Below are 24,001 nucleotides of genomic sequence, written 5' to 3' on the forward strand. Positions count from 1 at the left end.
GTTTTAGAATTTTTTTTTCTTGTTGACATTTTCTGAAAATGTCATAGATATCTGAAAATGTTTTATTTTTCTTCTAGTAAATAAAAATCAATAATTAGCAGATAGCACATTGTTTCAAATGTGAAAATTTGCATTGGTAACAAATAAGGTCAACTTCGCTTCAACTTTATAATGAAACAACAACACAGAACAACAAAAGGATGTAGGATGTAAAACCCATGAAATGCATAATTTTTTTTGGACACTAAATCTACAAATCTCATGTGCGAGTTGAGACAGACAGCGCTTGTTCTCATTTGATTTTGCGGCAGCCCTCTGGGATTTGTCAGGATCTGAAATAAAGAGGATTCCGCCCACTTGTAATCCGGTTCTATCAGGATCCAAAGGCGGGCATGTTTGTGTTTATCCCAGAGCTTGTGTGTCGGAGGCAGGTGTGGGTGGGATACGCCGAGCACCCGACGATCTGCAGCGAGGGCTAATTTACAAGGAGAATAAAAGCTCAGCGGGCAAGCGGCACAAAGGGAAGCGCTCTGGTTAAATGCGGTGATGCCCTTGTTTGTTTGCAATCACCCGTGTTAAATAGTGCTGATAATAGTGGTCTTAAACACAAACAGCTTTGCGAGGTGGGCCCTGAATGTTTAAAAGGGTCAAAATGGGTCCTGTGGGGGCGCTGACTGTAGAATACTGATGAAAGCAGTGAGGTTTGTTTCTAATTTGTAACTTACATGAGCTTTTGGGGCCTCAAGCTGACGAAGCAAAACTCAAACTAGTCGGAGGGTCGCTATGCAAGACGTTTTTGAGAGAAACAACAACTGACTTCATTACCACTGATGAAAAATCAACATCCCGAGACCTTAGGGGCAGCAGCACAGGACTCACAAAGCTATTACACAATGGTAAACCACACCCGGAAACCTGTGATTCTGTGGTTGTTTGAAAGAAAGTCTGAGCTTTTTCTGATTTCAAATCAAGCCAAAACTTTTCACTCTTTGCCAAAGTTATCCTGGTCTAACATCCACCAAACTCCAGGTTAAAAATTCTTAAAGCGCCTTCCGGATTTCATCCATCTCTCCCTACAAGCCAGCACCTTTTTTTTTTTTTTTTTGTGCCACATCAGGGTTTTTTCCTCATTTCCAGCGGTGTGATAGATATTCACACCCTCACCTCCCTCTCCCAAAATGCATCATTAGGTTTCAGTGTGAAGCAATTTGGGGCGGCTGACTAGTGAGGTCATCCGTGTGCGCTGGCTTTACCATGGAGTTCAATTAGACTGGAGTTATGAATGAGGTGGTACTTAACCTTAGCGTCTGTGGGGAGCTGTGGTGCGCTTCTGCATTAAACAAGACTTAAAAAACATGGGGCAGAGGTTTCCCACACCCGAGCGGTGGTGAACTAAGAAAAGAAGATTGTAACATCGTGCAACGCCGATGGCACCACAATGCACATATTTAGATTCCTCCTCCGGCTCAATGTTTTAACAAAGTTTGGCTTCTGTTTGCTGGGGGGCATAGGAACTTCAATAACTGTATTGAAGGGAATGAAAGCAGAGAAGCTGGATACGACTGATTAAAACGGCTCACACTGTGGGGCGCCCTACTGATGCATAATAAGGCATAAAGATCAGTGTCAGGCCGAGCAGGTGCAACGTGGGAATCTCTGTGATTTTACAAGTCTTAAAACCATAATTATTTAAAACAGAGGGAGGCCAGAGGTAATGCATCCAATTTAAATAACTGTTTAAAGATGGGGCAGAAAAAGGTCACATCCGCCTCTGCACAGTCAGGGAATTTCAATCTTGAACTTGCTGCTTTTTAGCGACGCAAACTCTTATTTAATTCAGATATGCGCAGGTAAAGCAAATACAGTAGTTGTGCATTACGTCACTGCTCAGGTTGTTCACAGTTTGATGGCTTTACCACCGTACGCAGTGGACTTGATACACGATTCATTGGGTCGATATAAAGGTCATGTCTGTATAATGTGCCCTTAATGGTTTAAATGAAAAAGACACCACAATGACAGTCCTTTTCTCCCTCCACTGGCTCCCAGTATCTTTTAGGGTTGATTTTAAAATGTTGCTTTTTGCTTTTAAAGCCCCCAACAGCCTTGCCTCTGCTTATCTGTCAGACCTTCTGACTGCTCGCAACTCAAATACCGTTGACTGTTAAGATACACAAACCAGCGCTTTCTGGAGGAAGTAAAAACACTGGGCTGATCGGGCCTTTTCAGTTGCTGGGTTAAGACTCTGAAACAAGCTGCACCATCACTGACTTAAAGGAACAGGCCACCATTTTAACATACTGAAATATTTTCTTACCTGAGCTTAGATGAGTTGATGTGTACCTGTCTGGTCTTTGTGCGTGCCCTCAGTCACGCAAAACGGCCAAAGATGTTGCTTGCGTTTGGCCTCTCCCAATGTATTCCTATAGCTCCAAATAGGGGTGAAGTTGGAAGCTACCACGATCTTCCACGGGGACGTACAAAGACTAGACAGGTACGCATCAACTCGTCTAAGCTCAGGTGAGAACATATCACAGTATGGAAGAACTGTGTGCCCTCAGTCACGCAAAAAGACCAAAGATGTGGTTAGCGTTTGGCCTCTCCCAATGTATTCCTATAGCTCCAAACGGGGGTAAGTTAGAAATGACCAAGCTCTTCCACGGGCCAGACAAGTGCACATCAACTCATCTAAGCTCAGGTAAGAACATATCTCAGAATGTAAAAACCACCAATGTTGATTGATTCACAAGCTAGCGAATAAATCAGCATTACATTTGTTATCAGAAAACCATCTGATTTAAATATGTTTACTGTCAAGGCTTGATGTAAAAAAAAGGGCCCAAAATGCAGACTGCAACAAAATGGATTTAATGAAGATAAGTGAGAAAAAGTCCAAACAAGAAACTGACATAAAAACCAAAATAAAGCAGGAGCAACTGAAAAAACAAACACAAGAGTTCGGACATGAAGACAATGAACTGACAAAGAACAAGGGAAAAACAGGGGTAGAAATGCAAGAGGGAACATGGCACAGGTGGTGTTTTCAGTCAGCTTCTTACTTCCAAAGGTCCTGGCATTGTCTTCCAAAGTAATCCAATATGTCATGTATGTATTACTCTTGTTTAGGTTACTGAACATCTTTACAAAGCACCTTTCTGAATTGGTACCAGCAAATCAAGAAAATTGCAAAATCTTAGTCCAGGCAAATTTGTTTTCAGCTACACTTTTCAGCTTGCAAACATACAGGCGAGCAACTGGGGTGAGGAAAACAAAACAGTGTGCTGCAGAAACATATCTCCTCTCTTCTCTTATTGTATATATATATTTTTTTTGATCTTGTGTGTAGCAGCGGCGCTCACTTTATCTCACTGTCTTTATCTGTCCATCACTTTCTTCTCTCTCCCCCCTTGTGCCAGCAAGATCTTCCGGTGATTGGAGCCCAGCATAGTGCGAGAAATGAGGCGGCGCTGAGCCAATGCTAATAGTGCGTTTCAATCAGAGAGTTGCTGAGTGTGTGCGAGCCGCAGATATGAGAACATCAATCAAGCGACGCGCTGTAAAAGAACAGGCGAGCGGCTATAGCTGCCGTTTGGCCAACATCACTCCACTTGGTGTTTTGACAGAAACTATTTAGTCAACACAAAATGTATTCATTCAAGCATGTTTAGTTAAGTTGCACTCCTTGGACCTTTTCCCGCACGTTCAAAGCACCAGGCTTGTCTGTTTGGCATTGGAATTTAAAATATGTGGGGCTCCTTGAAACAGTGTCAGTGGAAACTTGAATTCTTCCCTAGATTTAGTCATTTTATTATGATTTCAGTTACCATTACCTTTCGATTTAGATTCAGTCTTCTTGGCAGGTCTTCGAAATATCACTTGATGAATGAAATGTTGCCTTCAGAGAGGCAAGGGAGAGGGGGCAGTGTGCTGAAGTGGTAAAGGAGAGACCAGGAGAAGACAAACGACAGGATGGAGAATACAGATAAGACCCGGGCACAAGACAAAATCTAAAGACATGTGTTTAGAAAGCTTAGACTTTTCTTTCATCATTCATGAATTTAACCTGAACCGAGCACCAGTTTGGTATTACCCAAGTCTAAAAGCTTCTTGAAAAAAAAAGAAGACAAAAAACATAGTAACAAAAATGAGACTAAAACAAGGATGGAAATGCAACAAAGGAGTAACAAAAACATGACAAAAAAAGTGAACAAAAATAATAAAAATAAATGTGTGTGGAAAACGCAACAAAAGTGCCGCAGAACAGCAACAGAGAAGTGACATAAAGCGATGAAAATGATGAAAACGCAAAACAAAAAATGACGGACAAAAATGTCAAAAAAGCGACAACGCGAGGAAAAAGACTTTGTAGGTTCAAATGAGGCATTACTTTACCCATTTAGGCTATAATCTTTTACTTTTGGAAAAAGCTGAACTAGAGATAATGCACTTGGTTAAGGTGGGGGTTAAGACTGAAAACATAATTTGAAGTATACGCTACTGTAAATAAATTGTCACTTTCAATTTAAAGAAGAACTGAGCAACTTGTTTACCTTAATAAATCCTTTTTCATAGTCCCTCTGGGGGTAATTCAAGTGTTACTGGGCTGATTGGGGGGTCTTTCAACTTCCCCTGGTGTCTCTGGCCAGAAAACCACCCTTGCAACTTTCCCTGCTCTGACCCGGAGGCGCAATACACACTAATAGAATCACGAAGAAGAAGCCAACAGGCAAAGCTAACTGTGGGTTAGCACCGCTTTAGCAGGATTTACAGCCAAGTTTGAGTGAAAAAATTATCTCCATTGTGTAATTGAGTTGTGGCACAATGTACAACATTCCTCTCTCCCTTTGTCTTTTCTGTCAGCGTAGTATTGACTCTCACGTTGCAGTGGCACTTATGGCCTCTAGGGGCATGAGTTACTTAGTTCTGCTTTAATTATTTGAATTACACACATTTGAAATATTTATCTGAACTTAATTTTGAAATTGAGATTGTCTCTGTTGCTGCATTCCTGTTGTCCTTGGAGGTTGGATTTTCTGACTTTTATTATAAATCTTTCTGTGTCATGGAAGTCTGCAAACAGGGTTAGGCGCAATAAGTATCAACTTCAGCCTAAACACTTTTGGTTGTGCTGTACACATAATAATGGAAATGTGTGTTTAATGTTTAAAGGAATGAAATGACCGAATTAACTACTACTACCACTACCACTACCACTACCACTACTACTACCATACAATTCAAAAGTAAAGCACCCTTTTGATTTTGAATTTCTTGTCAACTCCGGATAATAGTAGTTAGAGAAAACAGCATAGTGGTGCCCAGCTAAATGTTCCTAATCCTTTAGATGTCCTCTGGTCGAGCCTCTGTACATAGTTACAAAATACGCTGTTTGCTCTGTGATGCTAATGTTGCTAATCTCCACCATATGGCTAATGACAACAAAAGCAAAAGTTCTTTATTTGGCCAGATTTTGTCAGAGCTCAAATTATTTGCATTAGCCTCCTTATCAGGGAACTTTCTGACTTACAGGAACAAAGCAAACCATCTCTTAGCTCCAACCTGCTCTCTGAATTATTACATACACAAGTATTTGCCCATGCTTGTCCTTGCAAATGCTTTAATCCTAAACTAAATCACTTTCATTGGTTACTGTGTTTTTTTGTGTCAGAACTGTGGGACAGTGCCTGATGCTGAAGTAAGTAACAAAAAGCACTCCCTGACATAGAGAGTTTCCTTTGTTTTGCAGACCGAAGCCTTGGTCAGGTACAATGGGTCGGATTTGTAATCTAAAGCGAGCCGAGCGTCCCCATTTAGAGTCGACCATCACTGAGGGCCATGTGGACAAATTACCCCGAATTCACCAAACACAGAGGGCTCATAGCGGCAGCTCACAGAGGGCCTGTATCAGCTCCATGCAGCGGGTCGTTCAGGGGGAAATGGATGTGACAGCAGAGAGGAAAAAGGAAAAGCAAACGCAGAAACATGTCGCATCAATCAGCTGTCATACTCAGCAGCAGCACTCAGGTCTGTGAATGTGAAGCACTGCCACACATCCAAGACAGGGAATGACATATGTGGGAGAAAAAGTACATATTTTTTACTCCTCATTAATTTATTTGGGTTATTAAAAAGATGACATACAGTACATAAACCAAATTAGGGAAGTAGCAGCATTTTTCTTCTGTGATGAAAATGTTATGGAACTACTAATGCTTTGATGATACACAAAATGCATCTATACATGCAAGTTGACAAGTATGAGTTCTTTTGCCAGTAACTCTTGCAGCTGAAGTAGCTACGTAAGTCTTTGATGAGTTACTTGGAATGGTCTGGGAAGCTTCGGTGAGTTGCAGAGCTACAGGTTGGCAATGGCGGCACTATAATATGCCTTCAAGACCACTTTGGATTACGATAGAACAAGTCCAGTTTCCTATTATTGAGTCCATGCAGGTAGTTTTACTTAATGCTGTAAAGAGAAAATGCTGATTAAAAGAAGTCCATGTGCATCTTTGCGTCTCAGTTCTTAGAGAGCGCTGGATATTCTTGCTGATCTGGAGTCCACAGCTCAAACACGAAAGATGAAAGGGAATATGAAATGAGTGTGGATGTAGAGAGGTAAAGAGGTAAAGAATGCTAATGTTTTCATTTAAAGCACAGACAAAATGAGGCTGCCTCCTCTACCAGGCTTGGCTAAGAATTTCAAAGAGATCTTTTGTCCTCTGTACCACGCAAAAGTCAACCAAAATGCCCACTCCTAAATGAAAAAGAAGTGTCATGTTTGATTTATGCTTCCACAAAGTGCAAGGCTGCACACGACTGTCTGTTGTGGGCAAAGTGTACAAGAGGCTCGCTGCCAGCTCCACTCAAAAACCCAAACTGTATTGAGTGTGCAGTACAAAGACCTGCTGTGTGGACTTAACAGAGCAATGGGGAGGGAGCGACTGTGGGTAATCAAAGTCAGGAAAGAAAAACTTGTTTGGATAGTGAATTTGTCAGAAATCCAGGTATGAGCGTGAAGCACACAGAGCGCGACACAGACGACAGACTGATCTGCATTTGAAACACACACCAGAGACACCAGGCACCGCTGAGTCTAACATCATTTTCATAAATTAGCAAGGTTGAGTTACACAGTACAAAAAGTTATTATCATAATAAGAGTGCAAAAGAGCACCTCTTTGCATCAGCTGAGAACCATAACACTGTAATTAACAGCAAGACGTGCTATCTTCCTCCGCTTCGCAGCACAGCGCCCCTCTGTCTGTTTCTCTTGGCATCTTTTGAATTGTTTTAATTATTTCCTGGCAAAATCATACATAATGACTAAGGAGTCCCAGGGCCCACACGCTATTTCTCCTTTTCCTATTTCTATTAGACTGGCAGGTCTTCCGTCAGCTGCAGAAATAAGAAATACATCTGAACATCTAATTGGCTTAATCAGCCCCACACTTTACAGAGAGACAGATGCAGTGGCAAAGTGTCTCACTGGTATTTTAGTCTTACTGACAACAAGTAGACTAAAGCAAGTTGTTGACTGGTTGTGCAAAAAAAAAGAATGTATTACCCTTATAGCTTGGATTAAATGGAGATGCTTGCTAATGAACCTATTCTAAAAAGTCAGTATGCAATGGATTGCACAGATTAAGTGAATAATAAAGTAATGTGAAACCCATACAAGTGAATTATGAAGCACTAAACAAACAAATATACAATGCAGTTGTTACAAAAGCCAGGGCAACGCTGCCATTACATTTAACTGTTCAGCACCATGGACAGCTCCCATGTTCTTTTGCCTCCGCTCCACTCATTTAGTAGTAATTAAACACATAAGTTGTGCTGTTGTGTTACCGACTGTGTGTGTAAAGCACAATTGTAATGTTTGTAGGATTACAATAACAAGCTGCGTCTGTATTGTTAGAAGATTATCCCCTCTTATCAGCACAGCTTGTTTACAATCATTAGCAAGTTTGTATTGTCCATAATAGATGTTATTGGCTCATAGGGAATTATCTAGCTGCCTGTGCGCACAAGAATACAGCTAGTAGTGCACAATAACCTGACAGCTTGGATTAGTCACTGCAGCCTTTTGCCCCATTGTGATTCACAATGTGTGACCAAACTGATAATGTTTCGCTTAACGATATTCTGCTTTGACCTTTCCAAGTTGTTAAAGATCATGAATAGCACAAAGACTATTTAAGATACAGAGACATTATTTTGAACTTTCACCACAATGTAAGATGAAAATCACTGCCATAATTTATAACCGGATGCTCCAGCTAATTAAATGGTGTAAAAGTCCTCATTTGACAACATGAATGTAATGAAGTCAAGTGAATGAAACGTGACCATGAATGAAATATAATGCTGTTTAGAAAATTGATAGTTAAGAATTGTATCAACCAATCTATCAAAACAATTAAATGTGACATATGTTAAAGAAGTTGAGTCACAATTAACTTTTCTTTCCCTTTTCCTTCATTGCCTCACCGTCCCGAGGTGAGGCTTTGACCGAGTTACTGGGTTAATTTTTAACACACACAGAGAGAGAGAGAGAGAGAGAGAGAGAGAGAGAGAGAGAACAGTGAGACCCCTGTGCATTTAGGGAAAATCCGCTGACTTTGCACTTGCGATGGGCCCTGGACAAACGTCCGTCCAAAACAATACACCTAAAAAGCAAATATGCTGAGCTTTGTTGCACTTTTTGTAACCTTTGGATCCTGCAAAATGCATGAGTCCAACGTCTGAATATGTTATATGTCGGGATAGTAGTGTAATAGTGATGATAGTGTGAGGTTGGTGGTTCAATTGAGTTCCCTTCTGTGCTGTACACTTAAATGGGAGGACATTGGGTAGTGAATGAGTGTTTGAGAACATCCTACAGGGACTAGGGATGCACCAGTCTGATACTGGTTTTAGATATGGGAGCCGATACTGGAAAAAAATACGATATCGGGTATTGGCTACAAATATCTGATACTGAACTGATACAAGTTTTGGCTCTCAACGCCCTTAAAACCACAACCTTCACCACCTAAATCTAAGTGAATATGGGCATGCTGCATATCATTGTAAAGCTAAGAACCTGGAGAATCCAACCACTGAGTTATGGCGAGGTTAGCATCAGCATGCTAAAGCTAGCGGGTGCATGCTAATGATACCGAAAAACTAATCAAGGCTGGGTCAGAAACTATGATAGAAATACCAAGTGGTATCCTAATGAATTAAAATCAGACACTGAGCCAAGTGTTTGTATTTTAGTTTAAGAAATATCTGATGTATTGTAATGATCAGATCACTTTATGTGAGCTGTTTATATTAACGTGACCTAAAGCCTGTCTGGACCTGTCAAAGTCCAGTGATCCTTGCTAAATGAGTCTATCAGTAGATATAATTGATAATTGATCTGACATCATCAACATCATGACAATATAATACAAAAGAGAAAAGAGTCAATTACATTTTTCACTCAGAGAAAGCCACTTTAAAGAAAGTCTCTTGGTATCGGTAAATCTCGGCAGATACTCAAACCTCAATATCGGTATCAGTAGCAAAAAAGCTGGATCGGTGCATCTCTACCAGGGACTATGAGACTTTTAGGCAGAGTACACTTTCAACATTAATAGCCAAGAGTATAATGTAACGCAAAAAAGAAAATGTAATTGGTTTTCTCTCAATACTTTACCATACTGGCCCGAATGATTGCAAATTGTATTCAACATCTTCAAAACTGGACATTAATCAAGTTAGTTTCATCAAGCTTGTATTAAAAATGTAGAACACTATATGGAAGTTTCTTGTAGAGGAGAGCGACTGAGAGCTCCCTATGCTGTAGCCACATTCTATGGCAGTCGTCAGCATAAAGTAACCTCACTCACGCCCTTGTAGCTCCCTCCTCCACTCATCTTCGCCCACAGCTTACCCCTGTATGTATGTCCATCTATCTTTCCATCCATCTGGCCGCCTCCCTCTACGTCTTCCCTTTTTTTTTGGATTCTCAAAGCACCCACTGAGTCCTCACGGCAGACATCCCATCTCCTCATCCTCACCACTTTTAAGTCCCTTCACTTTTAACTTGAATATGACCAGAGTGCGGAGCCAGTATAGACAGGTATCTTGTGAATAATGGATGACTGAACTGTTTGAAATGCGCTCTATTTTCAAAGCAAGAGAGTAGAAAACAACTTAAATGTGTTTGGGGGGGGGGGGAGTAGAGGGAGGCTCGCCCGTCGACCTCTCAGTTCCGGCTAAATGCACATGCGAGGTAGTGCAGTATATAAACTCGCTCATCCCTCAACGCAAAGTGAATATGCAGCGTTTCAGCACAGGAAATACTGCAGGGGATGCTGAATCGTTGGAAAACTTTTGAAAACTTGAGTGATGAAATACAAATATACATTTCTCTCTTTTTATTTTTTTTTCCCCAATATCTGCCAGTGGTGAAAGTACGTGAGGTTGGAATACACCACAGCCGATGATGGATTGACTTAATATTGAGTGTGTTTACATGCACTCGAGTATCCAGGTTGTTAATGGGGGCTTTAAGTTTCCCGGTTTTGTCTGGTTCATGTAAACACAGAATCCTGGTTTCAGTTTCCTGGATAAGCCAATGTCCAGGTCATTAGAAACCAGGATATTCTCACAGTTTCCAGAATACTGTACCATGTAAACACAGTATCCTGGTTTTTCACTTTTGCTGACGTACTGAGCATGTGCAAACGTTTGAAACAGATGCGGCAGGAGCTAAAACTTTCCTACAGCCATTTTATCCTGGGCTTTTAAAACGTTGCATCGTCAACAAAACATTGAAGTAACAACTTTACTTTTTTGCTCGGTGGTATCTCCGTTGGAAGTCAGCGCTGCTCTCGGATCAAACACATTTTAATTATTTTTTTATACATCTGTTGCTGAAGCTGGGGAATAACTCGACTGTTTTAAGTGCTTCCTTGGAGAGGTCTTGTCCCTGTGCTCGGGAAATGGCCGAAAAAGCCATGCGTTGGCAACATTGCTAAAGTATTTAGCTCCTAACTTATGTGTCATTAGCTCCACCCCTCTTTGGAGCCTAAATATCCAGGATATTGTAGTTGCTCATGTAAACAGGGATATGAGAGTCATAACATGCCTGACAACTAGGTTACTTGAGCACATGTAAACAAACTCATTGTAAACAGATCAAAATGCTATAGCGTTTTTGAAAGTAATATTACATCTGTTTTCTCTGATAACTTGTCTTAATAGAGTTCCTCCATAGACACCAGTTTTGAACTAAAAACGTAATAGTAGACATTTCCTCCAGCAAAGTACTCATGACCAAGATCCTGGATCATAATATGGAGATCGGAGCCTGGGCGCACGTGTTGAACGATAGGTCAACTTGAAGTAACGTCCTGTACCTTCTGGCGTTGAATATTGAAACTGTACTGTACACTAGGCCATGTCTGTTCAAAACAATTTGCACTATTTCCCAAAATCAACTTACAATAAATGAAGATAATGATCATAATGACTTCACTTGAGCATGAAGAGCAGTCTCTCTTCGCGCCAGGCATCAATTATGAGTACAAACAGTTACTCAATGACTGGTGAGAGCCCTTACAGAGAGAATGGATGCACATTCAATTAGGCAAACTTTCTTAATGACACTTTGGATTATGTGCTTCTTTTCTCCCCGGCCCAGTGAGCAGAACAGAGAGGAGGCTTTAAGACTGGGTACAAAACTCAGCTGGGTAAACCTTTCCAAGCACGCATTAATACGTTTTTGTTTTTTGAAGAAAAGTCAAGCCATTTCAAAAAGTAATTTCAAGCACATGCACCAGCCACGCATGCGGACGTTATGATCATAGCCTAACATGCAAACCCTTTACGCAACAAGCTTTTACTTGCTCTTTTTCCTCTATGTGTCTCAGTCATCTTACCTCCACATCACCAATAGAGGCTTTTTTATCGTTTGCTCTGGAGTTTTGTGATATTTATTACTAGAGATGCACCGATCCAGCTTTTTTGCTACCGATACCAATATGGGGTTTGAGAATCTGCCGACATCTGATATTTACTGATACCAAGACACTTTTCTCCATTCAATGAAGTCATATTTATTGTCATGATGTTACAGATCAATTATCAATTCAAGGATCACTGGACTTTTCTACACTTACAATATGACATTTGCGGAGGTTAAAACTCGTGGTTGGATTCTCCAGGTTCTTAGCTTTAAAATGATATGCATCATGCCCATATTCACTTAGATTTAGGTGGTAAAAGTTGTGTTTTTTAAGGCCTTGAGAGCCAAAACTGGTATCGGTTCAGGGATATTTGTAGATGATACCAATATTGTTTTTTTTTCCACTATCGGCTCTGATATCTGATACCAGTATTGGATCGATGCAACCCCATTTATTACATTTTAATATTATTCATAAGCCACAGAAATCTGCAGGTGAAAAGTACAAATACGGCGTTTTGAAGGAGTGTGTAAAGTGTATTCAAAAGTGCAGCATTGTGACGGTGGAAAAAGACTTATTTAAAGCTGTATTGAATAAAACACTGTTCTTTCCTTTGATAACTGCTGAACTCGGCAGACAAGTAAAACCATATGGGACATATAACCCGAGGTCTGCTCATTACAAATTGAGTCTTGTAAAAGTCAGTGAAACCTTTACTCCACTTTTCAGCTTCTAACTTCGAGTATAAAAAAAAAAAAGTGCACAACGAATTGCAGCTTTTAACGTAACTGAGAATGCACATACTAAGCATTTTGTTGGGATTTTGCTGAAAAAAAGACTATCTGACAAAATCAAACGGTGATTAGAAGTAAAATGTGTGAGTGAACGATCTGGGCCAGTTTCAGAGAGAAGGTCCATCACAGCCGACTGCTCAGACGGAGAAGATAGATGACTTTGTTATTGTTGTTTCTGGTGAGACTACAAAAGGTAAATTAAAATCGCATCGCCTTCCGCCCCAAAGCATTGTTTTAATTAGCACTACTTAACTCTTCAAAAGCAGCTTATTAATAATGGTGGGCTGCGGCTGGTGAAGTATAGGGAATGAAATGTGTCGTTTTATCTTCAGGGTTTAATTACAAGATTTCTCCCTTCTCATCATGGTGCATATGAAACGGTATGTGGAGGGACACTATCTGAGCGTCAACTAAAACTGAGCTACTGTTGAGTTAAAGTGTCCTTGCGTTTTATTTAGTTTATCTGCTGAAACTGCCCTCGACAGAACCTAATCATATAAAGGTTATAGCATGACCAATGAGATGGACCCGATTAACTCATGTTTCTGCCAGGCCTTGGCCAACAAACACCGCAAGAATATATTTTCATCATCGCAACCTGGACTTCAAACAATGTGTAAATAAAAGTAGCTGTGCAGAATTACATTAGAGCCAAGTTTTTTTTCTGCATTACATTTGTCCCAAATCTCCAATTATGACAGCTGACTAAAAAAAACAGCTAATGTCTGCATTCACAACTGTTGTGGCAAATAATTACACAGTAATTGCTTTGCAACATTCACTTGTTTCTGAATACCACTTGGATGTATCTCTTTTATTAGTTGCTGTGACCAAAATACGCAGAAAAAAGCAAACAAATGTTTATGCCTTGTTGATATTGACATTTTGTAAACTTAAGCTCAAGAGTTATTTAATAGACCACCAGTTAATAGACCAGTTTTTGATTTTGCATAATATGCAAAATTCCAACCCGCCCATTGCTTCCATTATTTGGATTTTAATCCTATCTGAATGAAGCCAGAGTCTCCTTGAGGGTCAAACAGTCCACAACACACACGGACAATTTGCATAGGTTTAGGAACAAAAAAAAATGGCCCCTGCAATTATTATAATAAATCACTGGAGAACCCCAGGTAACAATAGCATTGTGGAAATAGGGCTTAGCGGCATAATGCTGCCAAATGTTACAGAAGTGGACCTGCTCAAGCAAATCCAGCCGCTGGCTCCCAGGACTCCCCGGGGTGCACACAGCTCAGAGAGGAGAAGTGTGCACCAAAGACCTAAAATGTACTTCAGACCTTTTATAGGCTGCATAACTGCAGATTGGCATGTGTAATATGTACTGCATGGAAATGCAGAGGACATAAGTGAGCACACTGTGCAAGGCTTGACACATCACTGATCACTGTTATTATATATAATATATATATATATATATATATATATATATATATATATATATATATATATATATATATATATATATATATATATATATATGCAAAGAGGCCAATGAGACAATCCAGCACATAACTGCAGGGTGTAAGATGCTGGCAGGGAAAGCTTACATGGAGCGCCATAACCAAGTGGCTGGTATAGTGTACAGGAACATCTGTGCAGAGTATGGGCTGGAAACCCCAAGGTCAAAGTGGGAAACACCTCCAAAGGTGGTAGAGAATGACCGAGCCAAGATCCTGTGGGACTTCCAGATACAGACGGACAAAATGGTAATGGCGAAACCAACCGGACATTGTCGTGGTGGACAAAGAGCAGAGGAAAACCGTTGTGGTCGACATAGCAATACCAAGCGACTTAAACATCAGGAAAAAGGAACACGAGAAACTAGAGAAATACCAGGGGCTCAGAGAAGAGCTGGAGAAAACCTGGAGGGTGAAGGCATCAGTGGTGCCCGTGGTCATTGGGGCACTCGGGGCAGTGACCCCCAAACTGGAGGAGTGGCTCCAGCAGATCCCAGGAAATACATCAGACATCTCGGTCCAGAAAAGTGCAGTTCTAGGAACAGCAAAGATACTGCGCAGAAACCTCAAGCTCCCAGGGACCCGAGCAGGAGGAAAAAGAGACCGCCCGTGGAGGGTGAGGAAGAGTTTTTTTTTGTTTTTTTTGTTTTTTATTAAAAAAAACACCTAATCTTCACATCTATTTTTAAGGTTTTTATTATTTTTTTTAAATTTCAGGACGGATGAATTGAGTTCTAAGAGGAGCTGTTTGATGATTTAATTCGCTACTAAGGCAATTCCTCAGTCTGGAATTGCTGCATGGTTAAAGCCTAAATATACATTAAAAATGATTGTGCCGTGAGCAGTAGTCTAAGTTGTGTAAGTCTGAAAGGAGGGGTAGGGCCTTATAAGTTATAACTAACTTCTTCCTACTCCCTTTGAGCAGCACTAATACCTCTTATGTTGTGAAAAATTATGTATGTTATATGTATACTATACCTGTATGCATCTGTTGCTCAAATAAACTAAACTAAACTAAACTAAATTTAAATTTTTGCAGATTTTTTCCCCAATACACACTAATAGAATCACGAAGAAGAGGCTAAGAGGCTAACAGGCTAACAGGCTAACGAGCAAAGCTAACTGTGGGCTAGCGCCACTTAAAAAAAATGATCTCACGATACAACATCCCTCTCTCCCTTTGTCCTTTCTGTCAGCATAGTATTTACTCTCACGGACAATTAATGAGTAAGAAACCCTAACATAGGACACCTTCAGTGCAATCCAATTATTCATATATTATACGTATTAGGAAGTGACCTCCCTCTCTCCTGGTCAGTGTTTGGAATAACGCCGTTTAAAAGAACGGCGTTAGGTAACGGCGTTATTTTTTCAGTAACGGAGTAATCTAATTCATTACTCTCCTCGTCGTTACAACGCCGTTATCGTTACTGGGTAAACAAAGTGGCACGTTACAATTGGGCTGAATGAAGCGCCGCGGTGTCAGCATGGGGAGAGCAGTGGAGAGGGTGGGCGGAGTCTGACGGAGCAGAACACGCACATCTGACTGTCCGTGCAGAGTACTGCATCGCGCTCTCTGCTCCATAAACTACTTGTGTCCCCGACCCGCGGCTTGTCATCCCCACAGCGCGGTGCAGCCGCAGGGGAGAATCAAGTTGGTGATCATTGATCAGTAGTGTTGGAACTTATTTTTAACCCAAAGACGCAGTGGACGCGGTGGAGACACGTCTTTCTCCCTCTCTCTCTCAGCGCCTTTCTTCTTCCTCTCTCCCCGCTCTCCGCTCCATAGAACAGTGCAAGGCCACTAACCTTCTGGGGCATGTAAACTTATATTTGCTGTCGATTGTTTCACGGAGAGACATCATGCTTGTGCGTAAAGTCTGCCCTGATCGTTGGCACATGTTACTCTTGTTCCTCCCCATTCTCTTTGAATACGGCCATATTCCTACATTAATAAAACAGCGGCGCAAATACAATACCACTCAGTCACAGGGGCCTCCCCCACTCACCCCCCATTCAGTTCATTCAGTTACTATGAACATCTTTGAACATCTTTGAACACCTGTCTGTTCTAACCATTTCAATTGACTTGTGAAAACAGCAACAACAAAAAAACAAAATTCTTTGACATATAGCAACACAAATAGTTACTTTCCCTGGTAACGAGTTACTTTTATTATAGAGTAATTCAGTTACTAACTCAGTTACTTTTTGGAACAAGTAGTGAGTAACTATAACTAATTACTTTTTAAAAGTAACGTTCCCAACACTGCTCCTGGTGCAGCTGAATTGTTTGCCTTTTTCAGTGAATTGTTTGCCTTTTTCAGCGAACCACATTGTTTTTCTGGATACTTTTGTACGTCTTTACCGTGTTTTTGTGGAGGTTTGGTGGATTTGTTTACTTTGAGAGTCCAAAATGGTCCTGAAGAAAGCAGCTTTTTTAAGGTAAACAAACTGCTAGCTTATCAGCTAAACCCATTTGAGATCTACAAACATCTTCATCTGAGACACTGAACAGTGAAGAGGCACCAAGAGCCCCCACACCTGCAGCACGGAGGAGGCGTCACAAGAGGAGCTACAGGAAACAACAAAAGGGACCAACGAGGAGATGGTGATAGACTGTGGAGGGAGCTGTGCAGGAGGAAGAGGAAGGACGAGGTGGAGCTGACCAATGCAGGACACCACGCTCTGAGACGGGGACAAGCCCAGGAGGCTGTGCACCGTTTCAGATGATCAGAGGAGACAGAGGGCAGCTACAGTTTCTCCATCCTCCAAGGTCATGCGGGTGGAGTGGCTGAAGGACAACGAGATCATCGACCCGGCCGAGGACAGGAACTTCTACATCACCGTGGACCACAACCTGATCATCAAGCAGGCGCGTCTGTCCGACACGGCCAACTACACCTGTGTGGCCGAGAACATCGTGGCCAAGCGCAAGAGCTCCACCGCCGTGGTCATCGTCTGCTGATTTCCCATCAACCAGTGCTCCTCCTGTGACCAAAACAGTGAAGATGGCGGCCGCGACACAACGATCTTTCACCAAAGAAAAAAAAGAGTGGAAAAAGAGTGGTGCGCACTGAATGGGTGCTGCTGCCGGATGCTCTCTCATCGAATGCAATTTCTCCATCTGTGAGATCAATAAAGTTTCATCTTATCTTATCTTAATATGGATTGATATACAGTAGGGCACTACACAACTCACTACTCTATTAGCTTAAACAGAAAAAAAGGTTATTGGATGTCAATATACATGCATGCACTAGTAGTATAGAGAAGAACAACATTAGTCATCTAAAGCTATATTGTTTTGGCAATTGCCTTAGTTTAATATACTGAACCTTTAGGACTTAAGACATGGCTTAAAAGTTCATCTCCTAGAACCATGTTTGCAAATTAGCAAGTGCTCTACAGAACATAGTAAAGTCTCTATTTGGCTCCTCTATTTGCAAAGTTGGGAGATTGACAATGCCGGATCCAAGTGTGGCACCATTTGGCCTCGTCATCCGTTAGGAGACACACAACAGCTGAGTAGCACGCCACAGAAAGACTTCCAATAAGGCCTCAGACTGATGCCTTCCCGTCAGTCCTGTTTGCTATTCTGAGCACATTTGGCCCAGCTCTGTACCTCGACCTGTCTGCGGGTTACTGTCGGCCAGCAACACTTCAAACTCAAAAAATGTCATCGGATAAAATGACAAGTGCGGCAGACGAGATGGAATAAACACAAATGTACTCCACGCTTGAGAGGAGAAAAAACAGAAGGGATAAAGTTTGGACAAGGCAGGTCAGCCATATTGGGCGATTAAGCTAAGATGAGAAACGTGGAATGACTCCTGAATGTACGGATTTAAAGCCTTTTGGAAGTTTCGAAGGATAGACTGCGCTAACAATCCAAAGAAAGCAGACAGATCTCGAAATAGGTGTATTGGTTTTTCTCCATCATGCCTTTTCTGTAAAGTCGTCTGGGTGAATTGCGGGCAACAAGGTGGACAGATGTCAGTATCAGACACACATGCACTAGTATAAAAGGGCAGTTTCCTTTCATTCACCATGCTGTACAGAGGCCTAATCAAGCATCTGAGCGTGAACTTGCCATGAAATTGAGTGCACAAGTTCCATACAGATGGTCAGCCTCTACCACGCAAGTTTAACATATATAGAATGCTCATGTGTCCGTAGTATCTTGTCAAGTTCTCAAAATTTGAAACTAAGCCTTACAGTTCAATCGAGGAGGTCATCTTCACTAAAAGAGCCTCATCAGTTGGTGGAGCCAATTTCTTTCTGAAGATTCTACAATTCAGAACATATTTTTTAAGTTAGTAAGTTAAGTTTTAAGTGTCCTTGAGGGGTTGGGGAAGATCGGAGGTGTGAATGCAGAGGAGCAAGGTCAGGGAAGGAAGAGCAATATAGAAAAATTAAATATAAATGGATAAAAGGCTACTTAAAACACTGTATGACTTACATTTGATCGCAAAAAAAAAATAAAAAAAAGCATGCATAAAATTTAAAGGTGCATTATGTTTCTGGTAGATTTTCTGCATGGAATGTATGCGTAACCATAGTGATGGTTTCACCAGTAGAAACCCTAAAGTAGAAACCCTTAAGCAAATTGATCATGGGGCATCATAGACCCCGCCATGACACAGCTACGAGATCACTAAAAGGTCAAATATGCATTGAAAAAAAAAAAAGTTCCATAATGCAGCTTTAAATTACACTGTGAAATGAATTTTTGCGCCAGATCTTGCTCTGTTTTGGACTCTTTTTGTAAGGCTAAGCGAACAGTCAAACAAATCTAAGTAATTTTCTCCTTCCACTAAATATTCCACTAAATGTGTTTTCTCATATTCCTACCACGAAATGTCTCGGAACAGACCACGCAAACCGTTCTTAATAGTCTGCTGCATTTTAACAAGCTGATTTCTTTACATGACTCCAGCCCTGAGAGGCAATTTACAGTGACCTTATAAACGTCTAAAGGCTTCATTGATCTGGCCTTGACTCCAACGCTGTATTTTGATCCTCTCGTTATATAAAGTTGGACAGAGATAGTGACTGCATTTTACAGCACCATCAATTATCCGCGCAGTAAAGAGATGGCTCAATGGTTTTTATGTCGCCCGGCCATTATGCATCTTGTTTTAACCTAATATTATCTTCGCATCAAATCAAATAGTCAATGTGGTCAAATTGAGAGCGAATTAAATCATAAAGCCAGTGAATGCGATGAAGCTCGTAAAATGGACAACATATGGAAGAATATGGGGATTTTTTTTCTTTTTTCCATTGTGGCACGCAGGGAAATACCCTTTTTGTATTTCTGTAAAAACATAAAAGCATAAATGGGCTGGTGAGACTTCTTTGACTCTAAAACTGTCCATGTACAGGTGTATATAAATATAGCAATGATGGTTCTATATGGGAGCATCAGACGGCAGCAATAACCTGTCACCATTCCATTCCATATTTAAGAATGTACTATAAGACAGTATTCCAATTCCATAGTCCAAAGACTATGTAAACTTATTTCCTATGTTATTTCCTATTCTGTACCAAAGACTATGTAAACTTATTTCCTATGTTTGATTATGGTTATGTATATCTTAATTGTACCATAATGAGCTGGTCTCAGAGAACAAACCGGAATGTAAAAGAACGGCAGTTGTAAAGTTTGTAAATACGTTGAAAGGGGTAGGCATAAATAAGCTTCAGCCTACTCCCTTTTGGGCATTATTGTGTTTCTTTTCTTTTGTAACAACTTGGAACTTGAAATTGCTCAAATAAACTAAACTAAGTAAGTATTTACAGCAGAGAAAAAAATAAAATAAAATAAAGAATAAAACAGTAAATGGCAGATTGTATGAGAAAGATTTCCAAACAGTTTACACGTATGCGTACACGGATAAAATAAAAAAAAATCAATTACATGTAGTCAGGAGGAGCAAGGGAGGCACTACAACTAAATTAAAATAAATAAGTAGCTTGGGTGTCTAAGATAGGACAAGTGTCCAGCAATGGGAAATGTTGGCCTTTCACTCCACTTTCAATCATTTCTGGAGCAATTTCTAGTGGTAGAAATGTTGCAGACCTCACTCACACAGCACAGCAAAAGCAGCAAATGGGAACTGTGTGGCCAAAGATCCATTTGAAACCGCTGGAAATAAGTCAAAGTAATTCCATCTACAATTGGTGCAAACATTTGAAATGGCAACATGCAACTGTGAGACATTGATAAGAACGAACACATACCTTTTTGATGCAGTTCTAATGAAATGGGTCGGTACATTTAGCAAAATCATTAAGTCAAGACTTCTCTCACTGCCATTTCTTCCTGTCATGTCTTCCTGCCATTTCCAGGTCAAAATCAATCATGAATGAAATCAATCAGGTCTTTAAAAAAAACAGGCACTACATGCTAAAACCGCTGCCCGATCAATGTACAGTGCTTCTAGAAAATGCAGTAGTGCACACTGAAAGGAAGGGTCTCTAGGCAACAGAAGAGTGAAAAGCTCCAATTGCACTTAATCTTGATGTCAATACACCCTCAAAGAACAACTGACCAGTTTCTAAGGGGTTTTGACAAGCAATCAATAAAAAGCATAACAGCAACATGGCAAATTAGTGACAAAGTAAACGTTGACTCTTACCTGATGCTCTGTCCTTGTAAAATGTCTGGATCTGTCGCATTGAGTGAAGCCACAAAGCTGCCCACTGGGATGTTCTCCATCATGGTGACAATGAGAGGGTCAGGAAAGAAGACAGGGCCTTCATTGATGTCTAAGACTGTCACGTGAACTGTCGCTGTGGAGCTGGGGCCGTATCCCACTTCAGGGACTAGCGGCTCTTCATTCTCCACTCTGATGAGCAGTGTGTGGAATGCTGTCGCCTCGTAGTCCAGAGGCTAATGACGGACACATATGGAACACAGGGGACCAAAGAGACAGACACATAAGTATAGTTCACAGCTCAGAACGAAGCGATCAAAGCACACTTAATTACAATGTACTGTTTTAGCTCAAGGTAGGTAGCAATGCAATTTCTGTGGTGCGTACCTTGACAACTGAGAGCATTCCCTCGTTATCATCTGGGTTGGTCTGGATCTCAAAGCTGGAGGTGGGATCTCCGCTGATTATAGAGAAAATGGCCCTCCACGCCCCCGTCGCTGGGTCGTCTCGGTCGTCGACTGTCAGATTGACAACCACTCCTGTCGAGCCCTCGTACACATAGGCTTCAAACTGCAAACAGAAGCAACTCAGACTTTACTGATCCACACGGAAAATGATCTTGTTGCAGCTGCTCAATGTGGGAAGATGGAAGAAGGAAGGGGAGGCAGCGAGATTGACCTGGCATTCAATGGGCAGACTGGCATAGGGAAGAGAGAGATTGAAGGAACTTGTTTGTGGCCTAAACTGAATGAAACAAAGAGGCATAAAAATGTTGCCACATAACAGAAAATATTCCAAAAGTGCAGTTTAACAGTGGTATCTCTGAGAGGGGTGATTTCAGCAAGGTATGAATGTACTCCTGGTAAGTCCACTGTGACAGCTAAACTGCAGGAGTCTGTTTGTCATGCATTTACAGTCCATTAGAGTGGCAGAGCAGGATTGTTCGTAACGTAGAGCTGTTTGTTCAGTGTCCTGTTTCTCACTGTCACAACTGTCTCAAGCTGTCAGGCAATCCCCTGTCCAACTCCATGGATCAGTTTGTTAAACGGGGAGTTCTGTTTGCTTGATGTTTTTCTTGGTGTATGGGCCTTTCGTTCTTTGGAAGTTTGCAGTACACTTGTAGAGGATAATTGATTGACGTCTACAGGACCCGCTCCAATTTGCCAACAAAAGCAGAAGAAGCACAGATTATGCTCGCCTGCTTCTGCTTAACACTATCACCAAACATCTCACTCAGAGAAAGATTTCTGTTGAGCTTTTAATTCAATGACAATTCACAGTCCTGAACCCGACGTCAATTCAGGACTAATTCTGTGGATCCGACAGTTCTTATCCTGCCGCTCGCGGAGGGTCTGCATGAGGACCAACACAACAACCCTGTGAGCACTGGATGTCCACAAGGGAGCGTATTATCGCCGGTTTTATTCATTCTTTTCACAAATCAATCTAAAATAAATGACACCCAATTCAAATTGTTAAAATACGCAGATGATGTGCCCTACAAAACTGGTGTTGCAGCAGGCAGCTTCAAATGAATGTGGCCAAAACCAAGGAATTTGTTTTAACATCTTGCTTCAATCACAACGCAAATTTACATCATGTGTCACACAACAGTCAGAGTGTGGAGATGGTGAGCACTTTCAAGTACCTCGGCACAATGTTAGATGCTCAGGTCAACTTCCAAAGCATTGCTGAGGAGGTGTTCAAAAAGTGCTCTCAGCGACTGTACCTTCTGAGAAAAAAAAGTGGTGTCAATGGGCTCTAAGAGTGTGGGTAAACCCCAGAGACCGCTGGGTGAGCTGTACTACCGACTAAAGCCCGAGCTCACCCTCTGAACCTTCAGTTTGAGCTTCTAAACTCTTGGAGGCGATGCACAGGCTACAAAGGCTGTGTCTTTTGTACCTTGTGCTTTTGGAATTCTGAATGAAGCAGCGAAGAGAACACAATCGCCGCAGAAATGGACTGAATTGTTCTGTAATATTTCTATTTTATTTTCTCTACTTTGAAATGATCTTACCCAAGGACACAATATCAGTATGAGACTGTACCTATAGGCTCCTATTTTGCATGCAAATGAGTGAACTGCTTCAAACCCATTACATGAATGAATATTATTTATGCGATGAACAAAATGCTTCAGTGACCCCCACCCCCTGAATTAATTGCCAACTTTTGACAGCATCTTGGTAATCAGTGACATGCAGCGATTTCTACACTTAATGAGGCACTGTGTAGTATTAACCTGGCAAGAGCCCAGTAATGTCAGTCTGGGATAGCTCCTGTTTGAATCGTTTGAGAAGAGGATGAACTTTTAGCGGAGCATTTGCTGCTGTAAAACTCGCCTTCTCACAGTCCCAGTGGCGTGGATTCAAACCAATCAGAGCAAGCTGCAGAAGATGGATTCCTGCTGTTTGTAAACAGAATTCAGTAGTTTAGTGTTGTTTTTTGCTCATGATGACTGGTGATGTAGTGCCTCCCTTGCTCCTCCTGACTACATGTCACTGTATGAAAAGGCCCTCATCGGATCCCTGTCAGTGCCCAGCTCAACTCTAGAGAAAGCCGATCATCACCGTGTCACAGCTTACAGTGTGATCTGGGAGCAACACAACACCCTGCATTGGTCCACCCTAGATTACCACCTCTGTGTCAGTCCAGGCCATTGTTCCACAAATTACCCTCTTACCGCCTCACACAGCTCTATGCATTTATCGAACACAGACAAACATTGATTTCTTCTTTCTATCCTATCTGTTATTTAAAAGGCAGGTCTGTAGTCATTCAGAGCACAGCATTGAAACACAGTTTTATTTAGGAGGTAGGTTCTTTGTCAGAAAATACAGTTTAAATCAAATGTTGACCATATGAAAACATATACTACTTTCTGTAACAATGCAAAAATGTCTCATACTGTGTAAAATCAAAAGTTACTTCATATTCAAATATTTCAGATTTTTTTTTTTAATAGATGAAATTATCTGCTTGAGTTTTTGATACAAGCGATTAAAGTGTGAACTTTGTTTTAGTGAGTGACTACCTGTGCAATGACACTGATTGGGTATGTGTGTTTCACAATCATACAAAGGTGATTCTTATGTGTACAAAGGACATCGCCTTCAAGATGT

At 41.2% G+C, this 24,001-nt stretch overlaps 1 protein-coding gene across 1 annotated transcript in view; it reads right to left on the bottom strand.

Annotated features, from left to right (window-relative positions):
- Positions 1-24,001, bottom strand: part of cdh13 (cadherin 13, H-cadherin (heart)) — a 287,039-nt gene that overhangs the window by 46,655 nt on the left and 216,383 nt on the right. The window contains exons 9-10 of the mRNA XM_079568318.1: positions 21,267-21,449; positions 20,862-21,115 (exon numbers count right to left, since the gene is read on the bottom strand). Of these exons, the coding sequence (XP_079424444.1) occupies positions 20,862-21,115; positions 21,267-21,449 (437 nt within the window). The remainder of the gene's footprint in view (positions 1-20,861; positions 21,116-21,266; positions 21,450-24,001) is intronic.

The sequence above is a fragment of the Gobius niger genome (assembly GCF_951799975.1).
Source record: "Gobius niger genome assembly, chromosome: 12".
NCBI lineage: Eukaryota > Metazoa > Chordata > Actinopteri > Gobiiformes > Gobiidae > Gobius > Gobius niger.